The 22,431-nt window shown below is 53.3% G+C and overlaps 1 protein-coding gene across 1 annotated transcript; it reads left to right on the top strand.

The window, feature by feature from the left end:
• Window positions 1-760: 760 nt before the first annotated feature.
• Window positions 761-20,821, top strand: LOC119089456 (abnormal spindle-like microcephaly-associated protein homolog). Its single transcript, XM_037212165.1, has 5 exons — window positions 761-1,042; window positions 1,913-2,035; window positions 2,603-2,685; window positions 17,277-17,304; window positions 20,606-20,821. The coding sequence occupies exons 1-5, from the start codon at window positions 824-826 to the stop codon at window positions 20,819-20,821; spliced, it is 669 nt and encodes a 222-aa protein (XP_037068060.1). The 5' UTR covers window positions 761-823.
• The last annotated feature ends 1,610 nt before the right edge of the window (window positions 20,822-22,431 follow it).

Raw genomic sequence — 22,431 nt, forward strand, 5'->3', positions numbered from 1 at the left:
GCCGCCGGCTGCGAGCTGTCGTCACGCTGCAGGTGAGGGAGCTGCGGCCCGGCCCAGGTGGCGCATGAGTGCTGAACGACACCGGCGGTGCACTGGTGGGCGAGACGGCCGGCGCAGACTGACCGGCTGCCGATCAGATGTCACGTGTCAACCAAAACAGGCCCGCACCATCATACATCATGTATGCCATGGTCTGTCACCCATCCCGGCATTCGTCAGCCATCTGTGCGTGTAGCCAGGGGCCAGTCTTGTGGCCAGAACGCGCTTCGACCACACAGCCGTCCTGTACCAGGGATGCCCCGTAAATATCCTGTGCGTCTTTCAGTCCCTTCCATCGCATTGTCTGGCTGAGGTTGGCGCGAACGCCTGCTCTAACTTGCATTTGCGTAGAATGATGCCACAGTGGCCGCGCGGTCGCGTGTCACGTTGGTTTGCGAATCTACACCAGCCTGATGCGCTCAAACGAGGCATCAACGCGTCTGAACAACGCGCACATCAGTTTGTGTTAACACGTACTGTATTAGTTGCTGTATCAGTTGCTGTATCAGTTGCTGTATCAGTTGCTGTACCAGTTGCTGTATCAGCTGTTGTATCAGCGACGCAACGCCTGTCCGCCGGCGCGCCCCTCAGCGCCCTCTGACGCAGTGTCTCCCTCCCCTCCCGGCAGGCGGCGTGGCGCGGAGTGCTGGCGCGCCGCGCCGCCGGCCGGCCGGCCGCGCGCGCCCGCCGCCGCCTGACGGCCGCCGGCCGGGCCGCCACCGCCGCGTGCACGTTGGCCGGCCGCACGTGCGAGTCGCTGGCCTTCCTGCTGCGCTGTGCCGACATGGGCCGGCTGCTGCTGGCGCTGCAGCACCTGGAGACAACCACGCGGCTGTCGGCCGCCTGCAGCCGGCTAGTGGCGCAGGAGCACGCCGTGCCGGTGCTGTACACGCTGATTCGGCAGTGTAACCGCTCCGTGCCGCACATCACGGCCGTGGAGCTCTGTCTGAGCGTGCTGCTCAACCTGGCCCGGCACCCGGACACGGCCGACGCCGTCCACCAGGTGAGGGACGCCGGGAGGCACCAGGACCAGCGACGCCGTCACCGGTGGGGGCGAGGCCGGGCACCCGGACACGGCCGACGCCGTCCACCAGATGAGGGCGGCGGCCGGGGGCACCAGGACACAGCCGACGCCGTCCACCAGGTGAGGGCGGGCGGCCGGGGGCACCCGGACACGGCCGACGCCGGCCACAGATGGGGCACCGCGACCACAGCCGACGCCGTCCACAGGGAGGGGGCACGGGGCACCGACAGGCGACGCATCCCCAGGGAGGCGGGCGGACGGCCGGGGGCTCCCGGACACGGCCGACGCCGTCCACCAGATGAGGGCGGGCGGCCGGGGCACCGGGCGGCCTCCACAGGTGAGGGCGGGCGGCCGGGGGACCGACACGGCCGACGCCGTCCACCAGTGAGGCGGGGCGGGGCCCCGGACCGGCGGCCGTCACCAGGCAGGCGGCGGCCGGGCACCAGACCAGCCGACGCCGCACACCAGGCGAGGGCGGCCGGACGGCGGCGGCCGGAGCACCTGACTCAATGCCTGGGAATGAGACATAACACATAGCCAGGGCAGCGGACGCGCCCTCAAAGCTCAATAAATAACTTCACGATGTTAACTATGGCGTTGCGCGGAAGGCCACGACGGGCGCAAAGAGGTGGAGGGGGGGGGGGGGGGGGGGGGTCGAGTGACCGATGGCTGAGTGGTTAACGCATCGGACTCCCACGTGGGGGACCCAGGTTCGAGTCTCGGTGGCACCGTGACCCCTGAGCGCTAATGCGGTCAACGCAGTGGGTGCCAGTCGCCACACGGCCCCGGCCTCGCGTCGGGAGCAGTGGGCTCCGCTGGAGCTGACGCCCGGCTGCGGCGTGCCCTCAGGTGGACAACTGGCTGATGACGCTGCTCGACAAGATGGCCGTCTTCCGCGAGAAGGGGCCGGGCATTGTGACGCGCGCCGGCTCGCTGCTGGTCTCCATCGTCCAGAGCCCGTCGCTGGCGCAGGTACGGCCGGCTGTGTGCGTGTGTAGCTGGGCTGGTCTCCCTGCTGGTGATCCCTGATCTCGTGAGTGTTGATGATTCCTGATGCGATGACTGTAGCGTGACTGTGTGGGGCTATGTGGGCACCCCGACCTCCGTATGGCTTGCCTCGACAATATAACCTGTGTGCGTCGTGTCTCTATGTGACCTCCGTCTACCCTGTGACCTCCGTCTGCCGTGTGACCTCCACCTACCCTGCGACCTCAGTCTACCGTGTGACCTCCGTCTACCCTGTGACCTCAGTCTGCCGTGTGACCTCCGTCTGCCGTATGACCTCCGTCCGCCGCGTGACCTCCGTCCGCCGTGTGACCTCGGTCTGCCATGTGACCGTCTGCCGTATGACCTCGGCCTGCTGTGTGACCTCGGCCTGCCGTGTGACCTCCGTCTGCCTTATGACCTCGGTCTGCCGTGTGACCTCCGTCTGCCATGTGACCTCCGTCTTCCGTGTGACCTCCGTCCGCCGCGTGACCTCCGTCTGTCACGGTGACCTTCGCCTGCCGTGTTGACCTGTGTGGCCCCTGACCACCCCAGATGGTGCGGGACGATGCCAAAGCCGTGCAGCAGCTCCGCTCCCTGCGCGCGCTGATGGTGCGGAGGCAGCAGCCGCAGCAGCGGTGGCGCGCCGGCGGCAAGCCGCCGCCGCGGGCGCCGCCCGGCCCGCTTCACCTCGGTCGCCGCCGGGTGGCGCTGTTCGCCGGCCCCCTGGCCGCCGTCGACGGCGTGCTGGCGGCGCTCGACCTGCCGCCGCAGTGAGCCGGCCGCGCCGGGGCCGCCCCGGGGCTGGGGTTTGACTGGGCCCGCCGAGTGACTGAGCGGGCCGGTGCCTAGGAACGCGTCGCCTGCACAGCCTCGTAGGCCTGCCCCCGGTGCCGGCGGCGCTTGTGGAGGCGGAGCCGCTTGCGGGACCCCAGAGGCCTGCCGCCTGCTGGACTGCTGAGAGGCTGCGCTGGCGGTGCGCCGCCGCAGTGACATGTATCGCTCTAACGCTCTCCGGTGGCCGGCGGTGGCCCGCCGCTGCCGCCGCCGCCGGCCGCCGCCTTGTACGCCTGTCCTAACCGTTCGCGCATGCCTATTTTAACCAGCGCACAGTGACCTGCGAATAAAGCCGAGTTTGTGCGAGCGGCTGTCTGCAAGACGGGGGGAGAGTGCATCGCCTTTGTTGCCCATGCCGCGCCGGCTGGAGCGGCATGTGATCGGCGTACGCAGTTGGCGCGCGGCCCTGCGGCACAGCGGACTGGCTTCTGGGAAAGACGGGGCCACGTCGATGGCAGCGGTGAGACACCGCGCCGGCCGCGGCACAGCCGCTCCTGCCAGCCCGGCGTGACGTCATGATCCGCCCCTGCCGGTCCCGTGTGACGTCATGATCCACCCCTGCTGGTCCGGTGTGACGCCATGATCCGTTCCTGCCGGCCCGGTGTGACGTCATGATCCGCCCCTGCCGACCCCGTGTGGCGTCACGATCTACCCCTGCTGGTCCGGTGTGGTGTCATGATCCACTTCTGCCGGCCACGTGTGACGTCATGATCCGCTTCTGCCGGCCCAGTGTGATGTCACGCTCGGTGTTGGACAGGGAAGGCGTTCATATTGTCCAAGGTACAGAATGTCCAAGGTACAGAATGTCCAAAGTTCATAATGTCCAAGGTACACAATGTCCAAGATAAGAAATAACTTCCAAAATGGCGCAGAGTGGAAAGGGCCCGTTTCATAATGCCCAATGTACAGAATGTCCAAGGTACAGAATGTCCAATGTACGTATCGTCCAAGGCACAGAATGTCCAAGAACCAGAGCTTCCAAAACAGTTCCTGAAGCGGCCGCCTGGGTGTGAATAATCACCCTTATTGGTAGGCAATGTTGCTCCGCCCAGCGTCGGCCGCGTGCATACAGTCGACGCCAGTACGAACACTACAAGCATGCAGCCGGGGGTCAGATAGCAACGGATTCATTTCCCACGCCGGTGCAGAGATGGTGCCGGATGCCGTTGGTCGGCGAGGCAGCGCTCGTCTTGCAAGTAATTGTTGAGTACGAGACGAGTACCGTGGAGTGGGGCGTTGGACACGCGCGGAGCTGCTGCGAAAGCGTCGCAGCGTCGCCCTTAGCCGGCATGGAACTTGTTCTGTGTCTGACCGGCCTCTTGTTGCAACTGTTGTTTATTCTAAGTGATCGCTGCAATTATCATCGTTTTCACCACAATTAGTCTACAGCGTCCAAAGGAGTAAACCTTGCAAGAAAGGGGAAAGTATGGGTACCAATAATTTATGCTTCCTATTGGCTTAATAGCCTGTTTCTGATCATTTATCATTGACATCTAGGTCAAAGGTGTAGCATGTTACAAAGCACGCTACATTACAAATCATAGGATATGGTTCAATGAATAGCCATTTGTGATCCACGTACCGCACATGATGCCATTTAGATCAATTATCTGGTGCACCAACAGATTGGTGGAGACTTTTCATCGATGTGGGTTCCCCATTTATTGGGTCTGTCAGGGGCGGCGCCATGAGATGGGGAAAGGCTTTTCCAGACGACTTCCTGAACAGCACGCGGTCTCCTTTAGAGGTGGGGGGGGGGGGGGGGGTGGAGGGGGGTCCAGGTCTGGCCTTTTGAAGTGGGCACCGAGGCATGTGAGTCCTCATTTAAGTGGACCATGCATTAATATTCATGTAAATCAATTTCGACAATAAAAATTCAGAATAGGGGAGTGCGTAAATGTTAAACTGTGTTTAAGTCTAGCTTCAGCTGCGTAGACGTAACACCGGTCAAGTCGTGAACTAATGACCCTGAATGGGGGCCAAGCACATCAAAATAGTCCAAGTTTTCAAAACGTGGCTGTTGTCCTCTACGCTGTCCATTCATTCCCCCGAGCCAGTAACTCACAAAGCAACGAAGCAGTTTCGCCGTTGACGAAGCAGCAACGGTGAGCTTGTCTCCCGAGCTGGGAAAGATGAGGGTCAGAAAAATTTGTTCGGAAGGCTTAATACCCGGAATAGCTATACGTGGAATACTCACACTCGGATTGCTCACGCTCAGGAGACTTCGGAATAACCTTCTACTCCCCCGGATGAGACCCTAAAAGGAAATGGGGCAAATGGCGAATGTTGAGCGCTGAGGGCGAATAACAGGGGGACTCAAACCTACCTGCACTGTCACATGTGGGCTGGACAGCACGCACTAACTGATTGAGCTATGGCGGTGTCTCTGCTACTAAAAGTCCCACCAGTCCAATAGCAGGCACTGATTAACAAGTTATGAGATCCCGCCGGGCTGAAAGGTGGCTGTGCTTAGTTTCATATATCTAGGAAGTTAGTTTGTAAAGTGGGAGAAATCTGAGGACAACTTCGTTTTTTGGGATATGCTCGCCCTACAAGGGAAGTCGGTGATACCGCCTCTGTTCATCGCATGAGAGCAAACCCAGAAATTCATCACTCGTTAAAAGAAAAAGGCAACGCTTACGCGTGTGTTAACCGTTAATGTTTACAACGGTACCGTAACACACACACACACACACACACACACACACACCACACACACACACACACACACACACACACACACACACACACACACACACACGCACACGCACACGCACACGCACACGCACACGCACACGCACACGCGCACGCGCACACGCAGACGCATACGCATACGCATACACATACACATACACATACACATACACATACACATACACATACACATACACATACACATACACATACACATACACATACACATACACATACACATACACATACACATACACATACACATACACATACACACATGCACGCGCGCACGCACGATTTTTTCTCAATTGTTACAAATATATGCCAAAACACAGGTACGTCAGTATACCGGGAGACTCTTGGCTACGCCAAGATCCTATGCCAATATTTCCAAAATACTATGATAAATCAGCTGTTCCAGGTAGTACACGTGGTCACCTGTGAATAAGTTAACGGATAACGCGCCACTCAAAAGGCCTGTGAAAGGTCACAACCGTTGCAAATCTGTGCAGATCCTGACAAGAAAAAGCACTAAAATAATCAAGCATGCAAGCTTCTATATCCTAATGTTAGACACACGGCACTATGATATGGTTTGCACGATACATCGATGGCTAGTACGGAAGGTTTCAATGGACTGTACCACAGATCAAGAAGCAATTCGCTACTGGAAATCAGTGTCCAAGTGAATCAGTAGACAAGTATTGCTGAACGTACCTTACCTGAACAACAGCGCAAACAATCAGTATTTCACGATGGTGCCTGCGAGTTTATCCTCTGTCAAAGCTTACCGATACGCAGCGATTCTTATATCCTTGGTCCGCGTTGTCTTATGCCGTTGCTGAAATCTGCACCTAAAAGCTTAAGTGTGTTATAATGTGTGCCATTGGTGCATGTATGTCGACTACTTCCTCCCCTAATTGTGAGCGTACGGTCTCCGTAGACATGTGTCTCCAGGTGTTCATTAAACAAGCCTGAGTGCCATGCATTATTCTTGATGATGATGATGATTTGGGGATTTAGGGCGCATCGACTGCTAAAGGTCATGCAGCGCCCATAACTATCGATTCATGCAGAGCCGTCAATCAGAGAAGTGCATCAATCAGGTCACCCTATAGAGCCATGATGATCGGCCCTAGCATCATGATGAGAAGATTACAGGAAAATCTATAGCGCGAAGGAACTGGAGCACTTTACCAAACCCGACGATGTTCGAAGAATCCCCTAAAAAGTCGCATAGCGTGCGACTCTGGACGTGGCGTCCGAAAAACTGCGCTCTCGTTGCCGTAAGGTGGCGGCAAGCGACCAGTACGTGATGCACGGTCAGTGGATCAGAGCATCGACCGCAGCATGGTCTGTCGCCAGCCAATAGCAGGTGACGGTGCGTAGCATATGTGTGACCTATGCGTAACCGGCAAAGGGCAACTTCTTCCACCCTATTGTCCCGAAAGCACGACTGCCATAATCCAATGCGGGGTTTCACCGACTGCAGCTTGTTGGCGCTCAGCGAGTTCCAGTAGAACTGCCATCGCTTCTGCATAAACAGCGACACTGCGGGGTACATGTCTTGAGCAGGTAGTGGTGTTATAGGAATTCTAGTCCCTGTCGTAGCGCGCTTTGCTGCCGCGTCAGCAAGATCATTTCCGCATATCCCCACGTGACTTGGGATCCAGCATAGAACGACCGTTTTTCCTGCTCGATCCAGTGAGCTAAGACGAGATTGAATGTCCTGAACAAGTGGATTCGACGGGGAGAAGCCGCTAACAGCCAGCAGGCTGCTCAAGGAGTCGGAAAGAATTAAATGCAGATTGCTATCGTCCACTTCAATAAAACAGAGAGCTTTGCTAATGGCTATAAGCTCGGAAGTGTAGACCGACGCGTGTGAAGGCAGTGTGAATGACCGTGTGGTCGATCCGCACACAAAAGCGCACCCTACCCCTGCATCCGTCTTCGAACCATCTGTATAAGTCATCTTGTACCCGTCAAAGGAGGCCATGTGCTCTAAAGCTGCGCCTTCGAGTTCCGCCATGAGGATATGTTGCTTTTGCATATCTGATAGAGAGACATCCACTCTTGGCGATGCTAGCTCCCAAGGAGCAGTCTCCATGGGTTTAGGTCTGATGACACGCCGTAGGTTCAGGCCGCTCGCATCTAAAAGCTCTCTCATTCGTACACAGAAGGGAGAAGTTTTAGGTGACCGTTGACGTAGGAAAAGCCTTCGTAAGCTACGCGAAAACACTGCTTTGTAGGTGGGATGATCTGGGAACTGCGCCAGCTTGCACGTGTAGCGCAGTCCCAGCATCTGCCTTCGCAATGCTAGTGGGGGCTCGTGAGCCTCCACCAGAAGACTGTCTATGGGCGATGTCCGAAAAGCCCCTGTGGCGATACGGAGTGCGGCGTGATGCACCGTGTTCAGAGTACGTTTGATCAGGTCTGATGAGCTGTCGTAGATAAAACAGCCGTAGTCAAGTTTTGAACGAATCAGGGAGCGGTATAGGAGTAAGAGTGTCCTCCTATCAGCACCGTATGACGTACGTCCCACGCACCTTAGGATGTTAAGCGATCTTAAACATTTGTCGCGGAGATTTCTGATGTGCTCACGGTATGCTAGGCGTCGGTCAAAGCGTATACCGAGAAATTTCGCGGTATTCTCATTGGCGACGCGTTGCCCATACAGCCTGATTTCCATATCAGGACAGTGACGGCGACGACGACAGAAATGAACTGCAGTTGTCTTCGATGTAGAAAACCGGAAACCGTTGAGCACACTCCACTTCTCCAGACGTGTGACAGCCAGCTGCAGCTGTCGCTCCATCGTGCGAGTGGTCGATGAGCTACACCAAATAGCAAAGTCGTCTACAAACAGAGAACGGCTGATCCCATGTGGAAGCGTGTCCCCTATGTCGTTTATCATCACTGCGAAAAGAATGACACTTAATACGCTGCCCTGAGGCACACCATTGTCCTGTGGATACCTGTCGGATTGATAAGAACCAACACGCACCCGAAAGAATCTGTCAGTCAGAAAGTTTTGTAAAAACTTTCCCATGTGACCACGGATGCCACAATCGAGTAACTTCATCATAATTCCATGTCTCCATGTGGTGTCATAAGCTTTTTCTATGTCAAAGAAGATGGCGCCGGTATGACGCTTGCTACTAAATCCGGCTCGCACTGCGGTATCAAGAGTTAAGATATGGTCAATCGTGCTCCTGTTCTTACGGAATCCGCACTGAGCATTCGTGAAAAAGTTCTGGCGTTCTAAAGTCCACGAGAGCCGCACATTCACCATTCTTTCCATGAGCTTACAAAGCGAAGATGTGAGGGCGATCGGGCGGTAGTCAAGAGCGTTCGTCCCACTTTTCCCGGGCTTTAAAATAGGCACTACTATTGCCTCTCGCCAGATTGGTGGGAAGTTACCTGACACCCATATGCAGTTGAAAACTGCCAGCAACGCTCGTAGTACACGGGGAGGAAAATGCCGTATCATATCATTGTGGATGAGGTCGGGCCCCTCCGCTACACTACGCAGCGAGCGAATGGCCGCTTGAAGCTCCATCATAGTGAAATGTTTGTTGTACGTCAGGACGTCATCTGTACAAAAATTAACCTGCGAAGTTTCACATCGTGCCCTGTGCCGCAAAAACCGCGGATCGCAGGTGCCATTTCGGCAACGGTCTGACAGGGCTTCCCCAATGGCTTCTGCCACATCACTTGGGTAGGTGATGTCTTGACTTCCCACTCGCAGTACGGGAAGAGAAACTGCTGGATGCAGTCCAGCGATTCGCTTAATGCGGCCCCATACCTGTGACGTCGGCGTGTGGCGATTTAGTAAATTGACGTAGCTGCGCCATGATGCACGTTTCGCCTCTCGTATAGTGTGGCGTGCGGCCGCGCGTGCTTGCCTGAAAGCCAAGAGGTTTAATGTGCTGCTGTGCCGGTCAAAAGCCCTAAAAGCTCTCCGACGTGCACGAATAGCGTCGCGACACTCGTCGCTCCACCAAAGTACAGGGGTACGACGAGGGCATCCGGAGGTGCGCGGAATGCATCCTTTCGCCGCATCCAACACGAGAGACGTAAGTTCCTCCGTAGTCGGAGTTGCAGAGTCGAAATCGTTGGAAAACGTTTCGTCCAGGCGAGTCTCAAATCCCCTCCAGTCCGCCTTCTTGAAATTCCAACGCTGAGGTCGAGTACCAAGAACAGTACCACCACGGTACCGAACCCAGACCGGAAAGTGGTCACTTCCAAGGGGGTCCTCTGAAGCATCCCAGGTGAAGTGTGGTACCAACTGCGGACTACAAATGCTCAGGTCTAGCACCGACGATTGTCCGGATGGCAATGTAAAATGCGTTCTTGATCCTGTATTTAAAACGCACAGACCTTCGTCACGCACGAGAGCCTCACATAGCCTCCCGCGAGTGTTCGTGGAAGCACACCCCCACACAGTGTGATGTGCATTAAAATCGCCTAAAACGAGTAGAGGGGGAGGAAGTTGAGAGACTAACTCTCGTAGTCCTCCAGATGGAAATGAAACCCCAGGTGGCAAGTAGAGAGAGCAGACAGTTATGGTGCGGCGGTTGAAATTCACCGTTGCTGCGACAGCCTGCAAGTCTGTTCTCAACACCAGACGCCGCGTAGGTACGCTTTGGTGTACAGCCAAAAGAACGCCACCGTGAGCAACGGTATCTGTTGGCATGTCAGTGCGGAAGGTAGAGTACCCTTTCAGGCTGAAGGCCGCATCAGGCGCCAACTCGGTCTCCTGGAGACACACGGCTACCGGGCAGTGCGCGCTTTAAACTGTCTGCAAGTCCTGGGTGCTTGACCTTACACCTTTACAGTTCCACTGTAAAACTGACTGAATGAGGAGGCTTTAAAAGCACTGTAAGGTTTTAAAAGAACTCAGCAGCGCTTGAGCCTGGCCCATGGTTGTGGGTTTTATCGTCAGAACCCGAAGAGATCGGGCGGATCCTGGGTCGGATCCGGGGACTACCGCCATCTGTTGGCGAAATCGGCCCCGGCGGTCCACGCTTTTCCGGACGCCCCGTCCTAAACTGAGCCGGCGCCGGCGACGTCGTGGTCCTAGGCGGCGGTGGTGGTGGAGTGCCCATAGACGGGCCTCTCCGCGAGTCGGAGGGGCCTGAGGGAGCTTCCACACGCTTTCGGGGAGGTGGGACAACCTCCCCCGAGGAAGCATGCCCGGGGCCCGCACCCGACAGCCGACTGGCTGCCTTTGCCCTCTCCTGCTCCTGAAGGCGTGCACGCTTTGCCTCGCGCGCCCGTCTCTCCGCCTCTTGGCGCTCAAGGTTGTCCAGTTTCCGTCCCATCGTCTCACTCAGGGTTGCTGGACGTGATGCTCCTGGGGAGGACGGCTGTGAAGCCGGTGATCCCGCGCTTACTGGCAAAGACCGAGAGGTTCGGTCCCGGCGGGCCACGGTCCACTCATTGCTTTCGGCTGGTGTGGGGTGGGGCGGCGAGGTAACAACTGGCGCGCTGGCCTGTGCCTCAGAGGGGGCACAAGGTGCCAACGAGACGGGGGACGACAGTGTTGCCGATGCTGTGGCGTGCACCTGAGACGCCGGTACAACCGACAGCCCGAACGATGTAAGCAGTTTAATGAACTGCGTTCCAGTCATCTGGTCTAAGGAGACCTCAGGTGGGACATGGCCTTGGCCGCCGTGGCATATGATGTCTTAGGGTGGTTCAGTTCATATAAGTCCCTTGCTTCCCGAAATGAGATGTTCTTCGTGGTTTTTAGTGCGATGATCTCCTTCTCTCTGGCGTACGCCGGGCATGCGCGATCAAAAGTGGAGTGAGGTTTCTGGTTTTTCCCACAGTTCACACACCACGGGTTCGCTGCAGTGCACTGATCGCTCGGGTGCTCCGGAGAAGCACACTTGCCACATGCTGGCTGGTTACGGCAGAAATCCCTCGTATGTCCAAACATCTGGCACTTAAAACATCTCATGGGGTTCGGAATAAAAAGGCGCACCTTCACCTTCACATAGCCTACCCTTACTTCAGATGGTATGTCAGGACGATTAAAAGTCAGTACGATATTGTTGGTGGGGACCAACTCCGCACCCCTGCGCACCTTGATGCGGCGAGCATCTGTCACTCCGAACTCGGCAAGGCCGTCGACTATCTTCTCCTCGCTGACATCTTTCAAGTTAAAGCAGTTGATGATACCCTTTGAAGAGTTCTTTGTCCTGTGAACCTCAGCGGTCATCGCCACTGACACGTCCTTTTTCCCTTCCGCATCCCGCACGCAGTACACAAACCTATCCCAAGTCAATGCCCGTTTCGCGTCCTCTCCATTCTGAAACTCGACCTCGATCCCACCGTCCTGTAGCTTATCACATCGGAGCACCTTTCCAAAACGATCACACCCATTTCGCCTTTGAAAGGGCGAATGGGAAGACAGCGCCTTCTCGGCACCTCGAAAAATCAAGATTCGAGGGGTAGGCGCTGACGCGCTACTTCCTGTACTCTCTGTCCGCCCCCCTTTCGGGGTGCGGGTGTTTTTTTTATTTGAAGTTGCCATAGGTGTACGGTTTAAGTATTCGGCACCGAGGCTCCCCACCCACCTCGGAGCCCAACTGGGGGACGGCCCACTCACCCAGGGGGTGGTGGTACCGCCAGGGCTACCCCGGTGCTATACGGGGCGAACGACGCCTCCCGCACGGCCAGGTGTAACCGGGGAGACCCCTCCCCGTCCTGACCGTGGTTCAGCGCCGCCACCCCTTGACCCCTTAAGCCGCTGCGCGCGGTCAGGTGCCCCAAGCGGAGACCCGCAAAGAGCACCCAATCGCAACGCGAGCGACAAGCCGCTAGACCCGTGTGGGGCCCCACGGACCCCCCACGCCCCCGGATATTCTGGCCAAAGTGGAGTGTTGGGACGTGCCGTGACTGACCCGCACGACGCGCCCCTCAGCCACCAGGATCCGATCAACCCGGGGACGTGGGCGAGGGGGCACGGCGACCCCGATAAAACGAGGATGAGGAATGGTGATAGGGCCGGATGTGGGAGTGCGGGTGAAGTGGAAGGAGCGGGTGGGACGAGGAGCAGGAGCTCACGCATCGGCAGGGTCGCTACGCCCTGAGAGGACCAGCTTGCGCTGTCCACCCGTTACCGGAGCTGGGACCCGAGGGGGCGCTAGTCCCCTACACCGGCCAAAGCCGGTGCCCCTGCGGGGCATGCATTATTCTTCTCATATACAACTTCACTGGAAAAGATTACAAGACATTTTGTGTACATCCCGTGCGTACAGAACCATACACCATATATTGTGTATTCTACTCTATTCTGTGCATTTCACTTTTGGTCCACTGAAACCCTGAGTGTAGGAACGGGGGGCCAGGGGACCATGGACCCCCCACTCTTCAAGGTGGGGGCTTACAATGTTAACTGCCCCCCCCCCCTCCCTCCACTTTTCAGATGAAGGTTGCATTTGGCTTCTTTTTCACTACATATAACACATAACTACATATAACATATATATATATATACATGTAGATATATGTATATATGTATTTATATAGATGTATATATACATACATGCATTTTATGTGTTTATGTAATAGTAAATACGAGGCCCCACTCAAACAATATGCACGACCTTAGGGTAGCATGACTAGCAGTCCTCATCCTAATTTCATTCTAGTTGACCGCTCCAGGAAACCCTAGTGTTCCGTTGGGGTTAAAAGTTCCTCATGTATGGGCTAAAGGATTGAAAATGAAATAAGAAAAACGGGGTAAGGCATAAAACCTCCAGGAACTTAAGTACAGGGACAGTTCAGGTGGGATAATCGTAGCGTAAGATTTCAGACCGGTTCACTGGACACCTCGGTGGCGCACGTATACAGAAGGTGCGCACATCGCTGCGAGGAAAACATCACAGGTAAACACGTTAAGTATACCTGATGTCGAATTAAGTAATTGCATCTCGTGCGTAGTCTGATAGATGCAGCATTGCACAAGAAACACTAGCTGTAAAGAAGACATTCTAACGCCAGGAGACCAGTCTTCATATATTTAAATTGTTGCGCGCAACCGTCAACAGCTGGCTGCAGGCGCCGCGCCGAGCATTAGTCGCTGATTGTCAAAGCCGAGTCCGGCAAGGTTTGCCCGCATTTTGGGGTGCTAAAAAACATTGAGAGCAGGCGGAATATGAAATGGAATTATAGCCGCGCTAGGCCCGAAAATATAATTGTCCAAACACCAGCAGTGGGCAATTCTGGATGTCGATCTTGACTGCTCGATTGTCAGTATAATGCAGACCTTATAAGTTTGGGTTAATAAGTTCAAACAAGTTCAAATAGCAAATAAGTTCGAGTTAATAATCGTTTCCGGCATCATACACCAGCATCGTGGCTACTATGGGATGGGTTTTCAGCAATACCAAGCTAGCAAAAATATTTCGTGGTCAGAAGTGAACATCGTTGAATGAGAGTGAATATTCTTCAGTATGGTGATGTAGAAGCACCCCATATCCAGCACGTGCGAAAAGCTGATCGAAGCACAGACGGCTAAATTTGAAGTAACAGATGACCATTACCAAGAATTAGGTCAAGGTGTTCAAGACAATCGCTAAAGCGCCATTTCTATAAGTACTTCACATGAAAAAACGCTGTTCATGTGACGTCCCAAGATGATGCATGCTTTCTTGCCTCGAACAAAGTTGACGATTCCGCGCAACAATTTAAATATATGAATACTTGTCTCCTGGCGTTAAAATGTCTACTTTACAGCTAGTGTTTCTTGTGCAATGCTGCATCTATCAAACTACGCACACGATGCGATTACTTAATTCGACATCAGGTATATTTAGCGTGTTTGCCTGTGATGTTTTCCTCGCAACGATGTGCGCACCTTCTGTATCAGTGCGCCACCGAGGTGTCCAGTGAACCGGTCCGAAATCTTACGCTACGATTATTCCACCTGAACTGTCCCTGCGCTTAAGTTCCTGGAGATTTTATGTCTTACCCCGTTTTTCTTATTTCATTTTCAATCCTTTAGCGCATACATGAGGAACTTTTACCCCCAACGGAACACTGGGGTTTCCTGGAGCGGTCAACTAGAATGAAATTAGGATAAGGATTGCTGGTCATGCTACCCTAAGGTCGTGCATATTTTTTGCGTGGGGCCCCGTATTTACCATTACATATACACATATAAAATGTATATATATATATATATATATATATATATATTTGTTTATGCATGCATATTTATGCATAAAGTAAATAACTTTAATATTGAAACCCATGTTTTGCCGGGCAGCCCTTAGAAAATGAGGGATAAAAAGAGAAAAAAAAGTGCTAAAAGCTAGCGCTACTTTGGCTAAAAAGCTGGGGATGTAATGTACATATTCCTTTTATCTTAAAATGTAATGGCCGAATTTGTTTGGAGGGAACCCCAAACTCTAGCGGGCACCACAATGTTACGCGTTCCCCCTCCCCCCCCTCCCTTCACGACATACTGAACCCACCCCTATTTGCAATGATTCCACTGTGCAGTGGTAACGCGGCATTTCTCTGTTCTCACATTACGTCATCTATGAAGACGTGCTCCACATGTGAAGAATGCGTTTATTTCACCCTTTTACGGCTTCTTTTTGGACGCGATGAGAAATTACATCGAGGAGGCGCAATACAAACGGCACCGGACACTCGTTTTTACGGGTATATATGGTCACGGAAAACGAGGAGCACTTCCATTTAACTCAATTTCAGACACATTATGCTCACACAACTGAGGGCCAGAAGAAACGCGCAACGCTCTTAATATTTGAGTTTTCATGGCTGCTTGCTGTTAAGTCGTGGGTGTGCCGACGCGACGTGTAGTATAATCGAGACACCATGGGCTTGAAGTGTATTGCTGTGGTTTAGGTCCCGTCCAGCGGTACTATAAATAAGGTGTCGAGGAAGCAATCAACTTTATTGAGCGCTCTGTACCGGTGTGACAGACGTGTTGGGAAAGCGTTTGTAATTTTAGCAAATAAATCTAACCAGTCAGTCTCCTAGGCTCCGATGTAACATATTTCGTCAATATATCTGATGTACAACCTTGATTTAAGCCTCATTTGGAAAGACTGATTAATGAAAACAAATACTAGAGCTAGGGAGGTGCTAGGCTATTGTATGTAGCTTTACGTTCAAGCCGTGCACTGAGTTTGCGAAGAGCACCAGGCTATTGTCAAATCTGTGAGATGGTTCTTGGAAACAGTCAGGAACCACTCAGTGCGGTACCGAAGAATGATATGCAATCAAGTTTTCCTCGAATATGCTCGCTAGACCGGCCTTATTCATTCTGTAAACGGGGTATTCCAACAAGTTGTTGCATTTTTTGTCACGTTTGGTGTTTTTGCGTGTAGTAATAGTATTTAAACTATATACTGCTAGACCTTATCATCTATGCTATGTCTGGATTCATCTTTTCTTCCAGTTATATGACACATAAGACCATGATCGCACATGCGACACGCCGATGACACTTGCGCGTTTTGGTTCATGTAACTAGCTCACGCCGGGCTTCTTTGCCGAAATCGAAGGAAAAAGGACTGCCATAAAAACTTCATTAAACTTGTCATACATGTCTCAATCAAAGGCGTAGGAACGTCCCAAAAGGTGGGGGACCAAGCTCAGGGTGTACTTCAGCAATTTTTTTCTGGAAAGCGAGCCCGATGACCGGCGGGAGGGAGTAGAAATGGAGGTTGTTATCGTTCTTTATTCAAACGTCATGGCTGCTATGCTAGATATGCATCTAGGTGCTTCTCACTGGTGCACAATCTTGCCTATTCGACTCATCTGTCATTTGGCAAATAAGGCTATCCAGCTTCCCGAGATTATTTTTCCATTCTAACATTGTCTCTCCTTGGGAAGCGAAAATGCACGAGCAGGTAGGCATTTTGGGTCATCAAGGAGGCATGTGTCACCACAGGGCACATGCCAAAATACGGCCTGGACATAGGCTGGGGAGAACTTCGAAAGTGGATCAATGGCTCACACTGCTTTTAAGAACCAAGCCACATAATGAGGCCCATCTGTCATATGTTCCTTATCTGGGCCCTGCTCCTGCCCGTCGTCGGTGGTCACTGCCCTGGCCCGGATGTCTCCCGCATGACTGACTGCGAGCTGATCGTATGGCTACTTCGTTGCATATTTTTGGATCAGCGCTGCTTCTACATGGTGCATGAGACATATGTTGGACACCTGCAACAGTTTTTTTTCCGAATTATCTTCCCTTATACCACACCATCGCAGAAAAATAGCCTCCGGAAAGCTGTCTGCCTCAGGTATGGATTGGCCCAACAGACACTTCATTGTCCATCATGCAACGTACGCAACTTGATTTGCTTCTGTATGCAGGCAGGGGCGTAGCCAGAGCCTTGCCAAGGGGATACACATGGTTGACAAAAGCCCATCTTATGGTGATCCCCCAAATCCACGGATATAGCTCACTGGTTAACAAGGGACCCGGTTTTCTTCGTTTTATCGTTACTTTTATCTGGCAGGCCGAACAGAAGCCAGGAGCTACGGTGAGCTCAATTCTGTTTGTACCTTGAGGTCAATAAACTGCTGAAATCAGGCGTTGAACGACTGCATGGAAAGCATATCCAGCGCTCTTAATTTACAATGATTAAGTTGACTTTTTCTAAGCCGATAGGATTCAGACGCCTCGTCAGAATTTTCCTCTCAGTTCTACAGGATTTGAGGACATCGCGAAGGTAGGTTGTAGATCGATGTGCTTGATCCAAATTTAAAGGGGAAAATTTGATTGCAGATCGAATGGTCAACAATGTGTATTAACATGGCCAAGCCATGTTTGTGTGAAAATGTTCACCATTCAGTTAGAATCCGTTGGTGATACAAGTTGTGTCACATGTTTTTTAGCATGCGCGCTCGCAAATCCTAGCAACAAAAACATCGACACCAGGCGTTGCAGTCTCCATTTACGCGGAGCTTTAGCCCAGTAGCTAACTTTTAGCCGTCGCCCACTGGTTGACGAAAATGATGACGCTTCTGAAGTGATTATCTTTAAACGCTGTTATCGACAACCGACAACCGACAATGTAATCGACTATTAAAACAAGTTATGTGACGTAATTTTGAGCATGCTCACTCTAAAATCTTAGAAGCACGAGCCTCGACCCCAGGCGTTGCAGTCCGTCACAGATTCTGCGGATTGTGGTGGAGCGGTCGCGGTGGTGTGGTATGGTGCTCATCTCTGGATATTTCGGGTCTGGTTTCGGTCCCCGGCCATACCACCGCCGCAGTCCACGCGGTTCATAGCAAAGACATTGCGTCTCTTCATGACCTTGGCAGTCGGCGAGGCGAAAAGTCCCTATAGTGTTGATTTTGCACCTTTTTGGTGTTCGCAACGACTCGGACGGCAAAGTTTCTGGGACGTCACGTGTTATCTTTGCCGGGCGCGCAGAATCTTTGCTACTTGATAGAGGTGAGACAAATGGCGCAAATGGCTCAATTATAAACAAACCAAGTTTGCGCTTGAGAACGACCACGACTGGTGGAAAACAATGTGTGATGCATACCAAACAGCATAACTTTAAATTTTATTGTTCGGAGCAGGCATTGCATGTGCAAGCGTAAAGGTCCATGTCTCCCATGCACGATTATTGTGAATTTAAGAAGATGCAAGCAGAAAACGTACCGCACTGTGAACATGTCCGGCAAGGATTTTACGTGACGTCCCGTAGAATAGTACACTCTTGGTGCCCTGCGGACGCACAATTGGTTTATTCATAAGAACGCTGGGATTTAGAAGTGTAACATCAGCGTGTTTTGTGACCAGTCAAGCTTCCAAGAACGTCACTCCATGGCTACCCGGCGTCCCTGGTGGTTCTGTACGTGATTACAAACGGATGCGCTTTCATGTCACAGCGAAGTGAGCATCACAAGATAGAAGCCGGTCGTCACAGGAGTCATGGCGTCAGGGAAGGCGCACCACTGACACTGTGAACATATGATCGTGGAACGTGAGGTGTCCATTCTTGCTCGCATGGACCACCCAACACAGATGCCCGGCCATGTCCCACATGATAGCCGTTGCACATGCACCTGCCAAACAGCGACTTTGTTTGCCGCATTGCGGTTAAATGGGCCGCCCAGTCCCAGCTGGCCGTCCGGATGTTAAATGATACCGCTGCACGCGCAGCTGTGACAATGGCGGCTGTTTTGCCGCATTGTGGTCAAATGAGCCGCCCAGTCCCAGCTGGCCGTCCGGATGTTAAATGATACCGCTGCACGCGCAGCTGTGACAATGGCGGCTGTTTTGCCGCATTGTGGTCAAATGAGCCGCCCAGTCCCAGCTGGCCGTCCGGATGTTATATGATACCGCTGCACGTGCAACTGTAACAATGGCGGTTGTTTTGTCGCATTGCGGTTAAACCGGTCAGCCTCTTCCCCGGCCTCTGGCTGGTGTCGCAGTGATCTTTTCTACTGTCAGAGCTTGGACAAACAGAACGTGAAAGCAAAATGGCTCCTCTTCTTGCCGTTGTCATCATTGTTCCATCGCATCTGCTCCTTGAAGGAAGCATGCCACCTTTTTGTAATTTTCACTTATTGGTAGATCGGACACGTACGACTTAATCCGTAATTCCAGTTTTTTTCCGAAACCCTCCTGAACAGCTCAGCTCTTTTATAACCAGCCGTTCCGGCGGGAGAAATCGTATTGAACAACATGCTCATCACTATGAATGTAATGTATTCCACGTGCCCTGCTTTTCCAACGTGTGTGGTCTGCAGTGTTCGCAACACTCTACCTTGTGTGTGTTATAAGCGCTATGAAGGCTTAAAATCCCCCGTTGGGACAAAAACATGCGAGCGTGAAGCTATGATCCCGCGAATTTAACAAAGCGTTATATTTTGGCTTTGATTTCCCCCGGCCATTGCCGCAGTGGCTCTTTTCGAGGCGCACCTCGGCTTTGGGAATGGGACTATCACATGATACATGTCCGGCAGTGATTCAGGCTTCAACTCACCAACCAACTTCTCGGTTACAGGCCGTTACCCCCTGGGCCAATAACAAACGTTCTTTTATTCGCGCCAGTAAAGTAGGCACCGTCGTTGTTATGACAACACTGGTCGCGACTACAGGAAAGAGGTGCAGTGCGATAACAAAAAGCTTAAAGCGTAATTTGGACTCGAAAAGAATTAAAATTCATATCCTTTTTACGTATTAACGGTGCTGCAGTGGCACCACTCAGTGGTTTTATTAGGCCAAATTGGTCCAGAGGTTTCACAAGAGCATGTTTTTGGAGGAGATAACGAGATAACGACACCCCAAATGGTGGGACGCTTCGTTTAAATCAACCCGCAGTCCTCCACTTTGAATTATTTTGGTCACAAGCTCCGATTCTCTTATCACGGGGGGGGGGGGGAATTGGATGTTTCTATATTATATAATGGTCCTCTCCACATAAATACACGTCCAGGAGATTCTTTCCCAGAATCCCCTTGGTTTTGTGGCCGGTTAGTTCTTGCCAGATTCGTTGACAGGAGGGGACTGATCCGCTCATAATTCAAGCGGTCGGACCATTTGAGCTGACGGGCGGCCTACCACGGTACCATTGCGCGGTCCTTCTTCAAAGTTACCGACATAACCGGACGCGACTGCAGCACTTGCTTTCGAATCGAGCGGAATGAATTCAGACCGCCGCCCAGCACAACAGAAAGTAAACCCATCAACCGTTGCAATGTGGCACCGACTGCGGCCCCGTGCCTGACGGCACGTAATTACTGGACTCACACCAGCCGTCGCGTTGCCGCCGCGTCCATCCAAACGGTGGTTTGCGGTAGTTTGTTCTGTATGACCTGCGGCGACGGAGGGCGACGGTTCCGACAACTGCGGTGGTTTGATCTGTATGACCTGCGGCGACGGAGGGCGACGGTTTCGACAGCTGGTAGCCACAAGCGAAGCACGGATCTCTCTGTGAGGTACGGACCGGTTGGGTGGCGACAGCTCTTTGTCGCCGCTGTTCCGTATCGCTTTGGTGAGTGGTGCTGAAGGTGCTGGTGGAGCTGCAGATGCTCGTAGTGCTGGAGGTGTTGGTAGTGATGGAGGTGCTGGTGGTGCTGGATATTCTGATCATACTGGAGGTGTTGGTAGTGATGGAGGTGCTGGTAGTAGTGGAAACGTTGATGGTGCTAGATGACATGGAGGCTCTGGAGGTGCTAGTGATGCAGGAGGTACTGATGGCGCTGGTGGTGGTGCTGGTTGTGTGAGAGATGCCGGTGTTGCTGCGGGTGCTGAATGTGCTGGAGGTGCTAGAGGTGCTGGTCGGTTGGCTCCCTTGGTTCTGAGGTTTCCCAGCTTCTGAGTGCGGATTCTCGTTATACTCTGGTCTTCCTTCGGGCGTGATTTTCTGGCGGCGGGCGTAGGATGTGGCGCACCGCCCGCCTTCTCTCGGGTCGACTCGACGCTGATCTTCTGTGCGAGGACTCAGACAAGCTCAGCCAAGACTGGACTCTGGTCCCATGGCACATGAAAGGGTGGAGGGGCGCAGGGGCCACGTGCCCCTTTAGTTCCCAGGGGTCGTTTAGCCCCTGGGCCGACGGTTGGGGCCCAATGTAGGGATACGGACTCCACTAGGAATGTGGGATCGTATTTTGCTGTGTTTTCCACGGGCCTCCAGCCCTTATTTTGAGGACGAAGTGAACAGAGAACGTTCCGGGAGAAACATATTTTTGACTGGGTCTGAAGGCAGGTTTAACCTTCGCAAACACCCCAAATGATTTTGTGGAGCTAGACCCCTGGCCTTGGCTGGCTCGAGTCGCGCGATAAAACAAGTGTTCACACAGGAGCCAAACGTTCACATGAAAAAAGTCAGCAATGTCATACACAACAAGCTTCAAAGGCGTAAACAACATAGCATGCACCGCATCCAAGCAATCCGTCGGGTGGGTGAACCAACATTGCTTAGTTTCGGGGAGCGGTGGGGACCGGTGCCAGCGGCAGCCAGCTCTGGGGCGCGGCTGAACACTCTATGGAGATACGAAAAACAGGCGGCTTCTCGTCGAGGCGAGAGTGCTCTGCTGTGATGCCTTGGCGCGCGGAACACCACCGCACCCCACACCAGATGGTCGGGGACGTGATGGCGATGACACACCCGAGATGGCACCCGGGTCACAGGTCACCAGCGCCGGTCACCACCATGTTTTCATAGAGACTAGCGCCGCATAGCTGACACGTAATTATAGCCTTGCTGTCAGTATGTGGCACCGGTCTGTCACGTAGAAAAACAACAAGAATAAAGGTCCGAGTGGACAATCCAAATAACATAATTTTCGTTAGCCCCAGCAATTTCAGAAAGTTACGCTAAAAAGCGACAACTTTTCTTGAAAATCATGCAGAAGAAAGGCCAACGAACAAGAGGCGCGGAGTAGAATGCGACGGATAAGCGTCTACTCGCGCCTCACAGCCACCGTCCGCTGACCAGGTATCTATCTAGGTCAGCCGGCACCTCAGTGTTGCTGCCCGTGTTTGAGGAAGTAGGGTAGAGTTAGGTGCTGATTGTTGAGGGGAAGACAATGGGGAAAAGAAGGAGGAGGGTTTGAGACACTCACACAGGATGATCGCCCTTATGAGTGGCCGCCAGAGCGGACGGGTCCGTATCCATGTTAATGCATTGTGCGTAGGATTTTCTTCCTTCGATTGATCCCTCTCATGCACGCTTCGCCACGTGGTCTTCACACCTGGAACTCCTCCACCGGCTGCTTGGCATTCCCCATGGCGAAGGTGAAGCGTGGTCACGGAGACTGTGGTGACCATCCCGGGCGCCGCCCTGACCTCCCCCTCCCCACCCCCTCCACCCGTGCTGACATCTCGCTCCCCA

This window comes from Pollicipes pollicipes, unplaced genomic scaffold, assembly GCF_011947565.3.
Source record: "Pollicipes pollicipes isolate AB1234 unplaced genomic scaffold, Ppol_2.1 Scaffold_1600;HRSCAF=1878_pilon_pilon_pilon, whole genome shotgun sequence".
In the NCBI taxonomy this organism is placed as follows: Eukaryota; Metazoa; Arthropoda; class Thecostraca; order Pollicipedomorpha; family Pollicipedidae; genus Pollicipes; species Pollicipes pollicipes.

What these genes read in the sequence shown, in the direction of transcription:
- LOC119089456 (XM_037212165.1), top strand. Translation starts at nt 824, where the DNA reads ATGGGCCGGCTGCTGCTGGCGCTGCAGCACCTGGAGACAACCACGCGG. An exon ending in CGGCCGACGCCGTCCACCAG is followed by an intron (nt 1,043 to 1,912) that starts GTGAGGGACGCC and finishes GCGTGCCCTCAG; the next exon opens with GTGGACAACTGGCTGATGAC. An exon ending in GATTTGAGGACATCGCGAAG is followed by an intron (nt 17,305 to 20,605) that starts GTAGGTTGTAGA and finishes GTGGTGCTGAAG; the next exon opens with GTGCTGGTGGAGCTGCAGAT.